This window comes from Oreochromis niloticus, linkage group LG15 (genome assembly GCF_001858045.2).
Source record: "Oreochromis niloticus isolate F11D_XX linkage group LG15, O_niloticus_UMD_NMBU, whole genome shotgun sequence".
Taxonomy (NCBI): Eukaryota; Metazoa; Chordata; class Actinopteri; order Cichliformes; family Cichlidae; genus Oreochromis; species Oreochromis niloticus.
Window position 1 is genome coordinate 27612097 of NC_031980.2, and position 9413 is coordinate 27621509.

The window sequence follows — 9413 nt, forward strand, 5'->3', positions numbered from 1 at the left end:
ACATAGAATGTCTGTAAAATCGTATTATATCTATTATGTTATAGCATTACTACTAAGTCACTGTTAAAAAGTCCTCCGTCCAGGGCATGCGTTACCTGCATGGGAGGAGCATGATTCCCCCAGGGGCCAGCAGCCAATCAGAGGGCTCACCCGTTCTCTCCTTGCTGTGGCAATTAAAAGTGTAGTCGGAGAGCAACGCTGCTGCAGGCAAGTTGTGGACTTGAGTTGAATCGGACTAAGGCGGGCAAGAGTGCGTTCATAGAACCAGTAAGTCACGTTGGGAATGTATGTTATTTCTGTTACTGTTAATGTACCAATGTAGACCTCTGTTACTATTGCTGTAGGAATAAGTAAGTAGTAGCCTGGCTCCACAGGATATTCCTCGTTTCTAAGTTGTTTCAGTTATTGTGGGGAGTTAATGTTCCCAAAGATTTTACCTGATGGAGTTACTAAGTTAGCATACGAATCAGATCTTGTTTATAAAGCCGCATACACATGGCGGCCTTTGACTGAGTGATTGTGTCCACTAGAGGGTGGTGTTGACCCACAAATGAAAGAATTGGCCTAAATTGATTATGATTCTGTGTTTATGCTATCCTGTTATGTTATTACTCTAAGCTCTGTTTCTGGTATCGGGATCTGCCCTTTTGTAATCTGGTATGTTGTTCTCTGTAATACGGAGGTATGAGAAATGATAGACAAGCAAGAGAGATGTTTATGTTATTTCTTATTTGTATTAATTACAGAACCACATCCTTACTTGCCAGCGAGAGTGTGTGTTCGATGTGGGCTCGTGGCAAATAAAGTTCTTCCACTCTGACATCATTTCTGTCTCTGACCGGACGTTATTACCAGGGAACAGTACCGAATCACGTCTCAGAGATAGTGGTCCAGGGCGTCCGCTATAATAAGTGGTCCTTCGAGCCGGATCTGATCCCTGTAATAAAAGCATGGAAGAACAGCGCGCCAGGAGACATCAGGCTCGTCCTGCCCATCTTAGAGAATATGACTTAAGTGACTATCTCCCCCGGAGTAGATCATCACTTCCCAGATCAGCTCACACTCCCCCGCCACGTCTGAGAGACGAGGAGGAGCCCGGCGGGGCTCATGGATCTCCTCGATCTGAATCTCCTGTCACTCAGGATAGTTTCCAGTCTGGATGGGACATCAGAGATCGATGGGAAGAGGACACCGAGATGTTGCAGCAGGAGAATAAAAGATTGAGAAGCGAGCAGGAAGCTTTGCTGGAGGCGTTGGACCAGTTGCGACTGCAGAATGCAGAGCTGGCTAAAAAAAGTGACCAGAGAATGGGCCAGCTCCCCCCCCAGGCTACAACTGAGACAGAGCAGTTACGTGAGCAACTCAACCATCTCAGCAGTGTTATTACTCAGTTGCAGAGTGCGTATGACCCACGACCTCCTCAACAGTTAGAGCAGGAGGACCAGTCTGATAAGCTGGATCGGCCAGGCATTCCAGGCCATCACAGTGGATCGGAGTCTGATGGTGGCAAGAAACTGCATGCAGCTTCAACCCGAGGAGTTAAGGGACACATCCTCCCAGGACTTAATATGACAATGCCATACGAGGGGGCTCTGCGGGAACCTGTTAGGCAGCCAGATTCAGGTTGGCAGCACCCTTTAGAACATACAGTAACACGCCGGCATTCTCCTGAAAGGTACGCTGTTCACTCCAGACACCTTACCCGTCCTTCGGAGAGGATGGCAGCAGCAGTATCGGACACCCAGCACTCTCGACAAAGAAGTTGTGATTACTCACCTGAGGGTTTCACCTTGTCAGAGAGAAAACAGCATGTAGCATCGTTGGGTCACCCTCGCAGTTTGGACAGGGATTATTACCGTTGCCCAGAGCAGCCAGCGGGAGGTGGGGATGGCCCCCATCGTGATTACGGGTCGCATTACCAGCCCCCTCCAAGACCCGCGCATTCAGAGTACTATTCATACTCTAGATCCCGGCAGCCGAGCCCGGTGGGGGGTCAGGAGCGCTACTATAGGGGGCCAGCACCTACAATCCCAGATTTCGTACACCCAAACCCACGAGAGTTTGCAAGGCTGAGGATCGCATTGGAAAATATCCTCCCAGCAGACGCAACAGAACGGTTCAAGTTCCAGATACTGGTAGATCATCTTAAGCTAGAGGAGGCCCTGCTTATTGCTGACTCCTATAGCCATTCCAGGCACCCTTACACCAGCACAATGGATGCCCTAAACCAGGAATATGGACAGCCGCATCAACTGGCACTCCAGCGTATTGCAGAGTTAATGGACGGGGCACCTGTTATGTCAGGAGATACCAAGACCTTCAGGACGTTTGCACTAAAGGCACGCTCCCTGGTCAGCATGCTTGCACAATTAGGAAGGAAAGGAATTGTCGAGCTGGAATGTGGGTCCCACGTGTCAAGGTTGCTTGAAAAACTGCCGCATGATTTGAGGTCCAGCTTCCGTCGATATATTCATCCTCAAGACATTCCCATTCCTACACTGACTGACTTCTCAGATTGGCTTGAATATGAGCTGCAGGTGCAAGTCGACACGGCACGGTTCAGCTCGAAGAGAGCAGCGTTTCCAAGAGGAGAGGAAAGGAGGAAGTTCACCGGTAAGACAACCACCATACTGTTGAACACGGAGCCCCAAGAATCTGGTGCCCCTCCAGCAGCAGCAACAGCCAAACATAAGGGGAAGAAGTATTGTCCTTATTGCAACAGTGCTGATCACTCTTCAAACAACTGCTCCAATTTCAGACAGCTACACAAAGCACAGAGACAGCACTGGATCAAGAGTAACAACCGGTGCTGGCGCTGTGGGAGGACCCACCATGCTGCAGAATGCGATCTAAAGATGCGCTGTAAGACATGCAACCAACGACATCTCCTTGTCCTCCACGACCTCAATGACAGGTCCGCCAACAATGTGCGAGCCTTACAGGCCTCTTCTGCAACAACAGACTCAGGTGCTGCACGAGTGGGAGAGGAAGTGTTGTACATTACATCCTCCTAGTGGTTTGTCAAAGTCCTACTGAAAATCAGCAAGGTTTTACTGAGGAATGGCGATCGAGTCCTAGAAACTTATGCTGTCTTGGACGACGGGTCTGAGCGGACCATCCTTCTCAGCACCGCTGCGCAGCAGTTAGGGTTAAAGGGGCAGCCCGAAGAATTGCCACTGAGAACCGTTAGACAAGATCTCCATGTCCTCCAAGGGAGGCTGTCTCCTTCAGCATTTCTCCTGCTTCCCAGCCGAGACGGACTTTCAAATCAACCACGCTTTCACAGCCAAGACACTTGGGCTAGCAGAGCACACTCACCCAGTGGATGCCCTTAAGCGGAAATATCATCATCTCAGAGGTCTGGCGCTGCAAGAAATTGACAACGCCAAACCAGTGTTGCTAATAGGATCAGACCACCCGCATCTGGTCACCCCAGTGGAGCCAGTCCGACTCGGCCCCCCAGGTGGGCCTGCAGCTGTCAGGACACGCTTGGGCTGGACTTTACAAGGGCCAACTCAAGGTGTAGTGCAGCAATTGAGAGAGCAACAGTGCTATTTCACCACCTGTCAGTCCCCAGGTGTGGATTTGCTTCGAGATGTTGAAAGACTATGGCAAATGGATGTGCTACCCTGGCGCAGTGCCAAAGTCGCCATTAGGTCACGACAAGACCAAGACGCCATCAAACTTCTCGAGACTAAAACGGAGAGAGTAGAGATCGGGGGAGTTCAACGGTATGCAACACCACTCCTACGATCTCCTGATATGCCTACCCTGTCTGCACCTAAGGAGGCAATGCTCCCTCTGCTCCGCAGCACAGAGCGAAGGTTGTTAAAGTCACCAGAGAAGGTCCTTTGCTACACAACTGAGATTCAGAGACTGCAGCGGGAAGGTTTCGTTGTCAAGCTTGAGCCTGGAGCTGACAACACTCCTGCTAGCTGGTATATTCCACACCACATGGTGCAGCATAATGGCAAGAATCGAGTTGTGTTCAATTGCTCATTCCAGTTCCAGGGGCAGAGCCTCAATGACCACCTCCTCCCTGGACCTACTTTGGGGCCAACCCTCCTGGCAGTGCTTTTGAGGTTTCGACAACACCCCATCGCCTTCAGCAGCGACATCCGTGGGATGTTCCATCAAGTCCGACTATTAAAAGAAGACCAGCCACTCCTCCGATTCCTCTGGCGAGACTGTAAACGTGACGACCCCCTTCTGTCTACGAGTGGAGAGTACTCCCGTTCGGCACCACATGTAGCCCATGCTGCGCCATCTTTGCCCTACAAAAGCACGTGCTGGATCACAGCAACCCCGAGGAAGACGTCCGTGAGACTGTGATGCAGTCATTCTATGTCGACAACTGCCTCCGGAGCTCGGCGACAGAGGTAGAAGCTAAAGTGCTTGTGGACAAACTACAGAAGCTTCTGGCTGATGGAGGTTTTGAGTTAAGACAATGGGCCAGTAACCAGCCCTCAATCATCAGCCACCTCCCGCCAGAGCTTCGATCAGACAGCGCTGAGCTCTGGATCACACATGGCAAACCTGATCAGAAAGAAGCTGCACTGGGGCTCCATTGGCACTGCTCATCAGACAGGCTGTACTACAAGCTCCGCACTGTTGACCATCCTCAAGTGACCCTGCGCACAGTCTACAAGGTGTTAGCGAGTCAGTACGACCCACTGGGCTACATTGTGCCATACACCACAAGAGCTAAGATTATCGTTCAGCAGATGTGGGCTTCACGGACTGACTGGGATGACCCCAACCTTCCTAAGGACCTTCTCCAGGCCTGGGATGAGTGGGAGCAGGAACTGCCCCAGCTGCAAACCATCTCTCTAGCTCGTTGCTACACCAGCTCCAGCATTGATTCGAGCACCTGCCAACGTGATATCCACATATTCTGTGATGCCTCTGAACAGGCCTATGGATCAGTGGGTTACTTGAGGAGTGCGGATGCAAGTGGCACTGTGGAAGTTGCCTTCCTGACAGCACGTTCCAGAGTAGCACCCCGGAAGCAACAGACCATACCCCGCTTGGAATTATGTGCAGCATTAACAGGGGCACAGCTGGCACAGGTGCTCACTACTGAACTAACGGTCTCACTTCGCCATGTCACTCTATGGACCGACTCTACCACAGTACTAACATGGCTACAGTCAGACACGTGTCGATTCAAAGTTTTCGTCGGGACACGCGTAGCAGAGATACAGGAGCTGACCGACCGGGCAGCCTGGAGATATGTTGACTCAGCCAACAACCCCGCTGATGACATTACACGGGGAAGGCATCTGTCAGACTTAAGTGAGTTGAGCCGATGGTGCCGAGGTCCTCCATTCCTCCATGAGCCTCCAGATTGGTGGCCCGAGAAACCACGCCTCCTACCTGTGAATGATGAGGAACTACGGAGGCCATTCACCTGTCTACACATCATCACACCATGCAGCCCACCCTTACCCGAAGCCGATCAATTTCAGACATTTAAGGACCTCCTTAAGGCTACAGCGCAAGTTCTGCGTGGGCCAGCAGATGCCCCTCCGACCGCGCAGGACTATCAAAGAGCAGAAACCATGCTGCTGCAACAAGTGCAGCGAGAGTGTTTCCCCTCTGAGTTGGTCCACTTAAAAGAGGGCAAGCAACTCCCAAGATCCAGCCGTCTGCTCGCTCTGGCTCCCGAGTTGGATTCAAATAAAGGACTCATTCGTGTAGGGGGACGTCTTCGCCACAGTCCTTACCAGGACCAATTCACCATCCACCCTATCGTGCTTGATCCTAAACATAGGATCACTCAGTTAATTATCAAAGACACAGATGAAGCCTTATGCCATCCTGGAACAGAGAGAGTTTTTGCAGAAGCTAGGAGGTGCTACTGGATACTACGAGGGAGAGAAGCAGTAAAGCGGCACCAGCGAGGCTGTCTGGATTGCAGGAAATGGAGAGGCAAGCCAGAGGCACCTAAGATGGCGGACTTGCCTCCTTCGAGGCTCCGACTTCATCAGCCCCCCTTTTATTCAACAGGTGTGGACTGTTTTGGTCCATATACTATTCAAGTGGGCCGAAGACATGAGAAACGATGGGGCATCATTTTCAAATGCCTCACCACTAGAGCTGTCCACCTTGACCTCCTGCCCACCATTGGTACAGATTCATTCCTAATGGCATTCCGGCGATTCGTAGCACGCAAGGGGAAGCCGTTTGAACTGCTTTCTGACCAAGGAACGAACTTCAGAGGTGGGGAGAGGGAGCTGAAGCAGGTCTTCGACGCTTTACAGCCTGAACTGCAGACACACCTAGCCGCTCAGCAGGTGAGATTCCATTTCAACCCACCAAATTCCCCCCACTTTGGCGGTTGCTGGGAGAGAGAGATCCGCTCCTTGAAGCAGGCTCTACAGACAACCTTAGGGGCACAGACTGTAACTGAGGAGGTGCTGCAGACCCTCCTCGCTGAAGTTGAGGGTATTCTGAATTCAAAGCCCCTGGGCTATGTTTCCTCAGATGTAGCTGATGTAGATCCTGTTACTCCAAATACCCTGTTGATGGGGCGGCCAGATGCATCTCTCCCCCAGGTTGTCTACCCTGAATCGGAGATATTGAGTAAACGGAGATGGCGCCACAGCCAAGTCTTAGCCGAACACTTCTGGAAGCATTTCATTAAATATTATCTTCCAAGCCTGCAGACCAGACAGAAGTGGCAGTTCGAGAGTCCAGACATTCTTGTGGGTGAAGCCGTTATGATTGCAGATCCCCAGCTTCCTCGCTCACTGTGGCCTACAGGACGGATCACAGAGACCTACCCAGGACCAGATGGTCGGGTCAGAACTGTGAAGGTGGAAGTGAGAGGGCGTGCATACACCCGCCCTCTCACACGGCTTGTTCGTCTTCCTGCGATACCAGACTAATGAATGATCATTGCTCGATGGCCACCGGAGCTCAACAGATTTCCACAGGAAATCTGGGGGCGGCTGTTAAAAAGTCCTCCATCCAGGGCATGCGTTACCTGCATGGGAGGAGCATGATTCCCCCAGGGGCCAGCAGCCAATCAGAGGGCTCACCCGTTCTCTCCTTGCTGTGGCAATTAAAAGTGTAGTCGGAGAGCAACGCTGCTGCAGGCAAGTTGTGGACTTGAGTTGAATCGGACTAAGGCGGGCAAGAGTGCGTTCATAGAACCAGTAAGTCACGTTGGGAATGTATGTTATTTCTGTTACTGTTAATGTACCAATGTAGACCTCTGTTACTATTGCTGTAGGAATAAGTAAGTAGTAGCCTGGCTCCACAGGATATTCCTCGTTTCTAAGTTGTTTCAGTTATTGTGGGGAGTTAATGTTCCCAAAGATTTTACCTGATGGAGTTACTAAGTTAGCATACGAATCAGATCTTGTTTATAAAGCCGCATACACATGGCGGCCTTTGACTGAGTGATTGTGTCCACTAGAGGGTGGTGTTGACCCACAAATGAAAGAATTGGCCTAAATTGATTATGATTCTGTGTTTATGCTATCCTGTTATGTTATTACTCTAAGCTCTGTTTCTGGTATCGGGATCTGCCCTTTTGTAATCTGGTATGTTGTTCTCTGTAATACGGAGGTATGAGAAATGATAGACAAGCAAGAGAGATGTTTATGTTATTTCTTATTTGTATTAATTACAGAACCACATCCTTACTTGCCAGCGAGAGTGTGTGTTCGATGTGGGCTCGTGGCAAATAAAGTTCTTCCACTCTGACATCATTTCTGTCTCTGACCGGACGTTATTACCAGGGAACAGTACCGAATCACGTCTCAGAGATAGTGGTCCAGGGCGTCCGCTATAATAGTCACAGTATTTCTGCCAATTCGTAGTATTTGTACTAAATCATAGTACTTGTGCCAAATCATAATATTTCTTTTATGTTATAGTATTACTACTAAGTCGTAGAATTTCTTTTAGGTTGTAGTATATGTGCTGAATATAGTATATCTGCCAAGTCATAGTATTTATACCAAATCATAGTATTTGTGCTAAAACATAGTATTTCTACCATATTATAGTATTTGCTTAAAAACATAGAATGTCTTCACAACCATCGTATATCTGTTATGTTATAGTAGTACTACTAAGGCATGGTATTTCTACCAAATCATAGTATTCCTTCAATATCATAGTATCACTGCAATTTCATAGTATTTGAGCGACATCGTAGTATTTGTGCAAAAACATACTATGACTGCAAAATCACAGTATATCTGTTATGTTATAGTATTACTACTAAGTCATAGTATTTCTACCAAATCATAGTATTCCTTCAAAATCATAGTATCACTGCAATTTCATAGTATTTGAGCGAAATCATATTGTCTGTTAAATCACAGTATATCTGTTATGTTAAAGTATTACTACTAAGTCACAGTACCTCTGCCGATTCGTAGTATTTGTACTAAATCATGGTACTTGTGCCAAATCATAGTATTTTTTGCAAATCATAGTATTCGAACCAAGAGATAGTATTTGTACGAAGTCATAGTATTTCTTCTAAATCATAGTATTTCAATCAAATCTCACTAGTTGTGCTGAAACGCAGTATTAGTGCCAAATCATAGTATTTGTACTGAAACATAGTATTTCTGCCAATAAGAGTATTTCTACTAAATCATGGTACTTGTGCCAAATCATAGTATTTCTGCCACATTTTGCTAGTTGTGCAAAAACATAGACTGTCTGCAAAATTATAGTATATCTGTTATGTTACAGTATTACTACTAAGGCATAGTGTTTCTACCAAATCATAGTATTCCTTCAAAATCATAGTATTACTGCAAGTTCATAGTATTTGAGCAAAATCGTAGTATTTGTGCAAAAACATAGAATGTCTGCAAAATCACAGTATATCTGTTATGTTATAGTATTACTACTAAGGCATAGTATTTCTACCTAATCATAGTATTCCTTCAAAATCATAGTTTTACTGCAATTTCATAGTATTTGAGCAAAATCGTAGTATTTGTGCAAGAACATACTATGTCTGCAAAATCACAGTATATCTGTTACGTTATACTATTACTACTAAGGCATAGTATTTCTACCAAATCATAGTTTTTTACTAAATCATAGTACTTGTGCCTATTCATAGCATTCATACCCTATCATAGTATTTCTGCCAAATCATGGTATTTTTTTGCCGAATCATGGTATTTGTGCCAAGTTATAGTATTTGTGCCCAAGTAAAATTTCTGTTATGTTATAGTATTACTACTAAGTCGTAGAATTTCTGTTATGTTATAATATATCTGCTGAATATAGTATATGTGCCAAATCATAATATTTATAGCAAATCATAGTATTTGTGCTAAAACTTAGTATTTCTGCCCAATTGTAGTATTTGTGCAAGAACATACTATGTCTGCAAAGTCACAGTATATCTGTTACGTTATAGTATTACTACTAAG

The 9413-nt window shown here is 47.1% G+C and overlaps 1 protein-coding gene and 1 long non-coding RNA gene across 2 annotated transcripts; both read left to right on the forward strand.

Annotated features, from left to right (window-relative positions):
• Nucleotides 1-207: 207 nt before the first annotated feature.
• Nucleotides 208-3014, forward strand: LOC112842353 (uncharacterized). The gene is made up of 2 exons (XM_025898644.1): nt 208-267; nt 747-3014. The coding sequence occupies exon 2, from the start codon at nt 951-953 to the stop codon at nt 3012-3014; it is 2064 nt and encodes a 687-aa protein (XP_025754429.1). The 5' UTR covers nt 208-267; nt 747-950.
• A 4086-nt stretch (nt 3015-7100) lies between these two features.
• LOC112842433 (uncharacterized) lies at nt 7101-7718 on the forward strand. The gene is made up of 2 exons (XR_003214192.1): nt 7101-7160; nt 7640-7718. It is a non-coding gene; the product is annotated as an uncharacterized LOC112842433 (long non-coding RNA).
• Nucleotides 7719-9413: the final 1695 nt, after the last annotated feature.

Bases quoted from the DNA above. Each gene is read 5' to 3' on its own strand.
- LOC112842353 (XM_025898644.1), top strand. From the start codon at position 951: ATGGAAGAACAGCGCGCCAGGAGACATCAGGCTCGTCCTGCCCATCTT.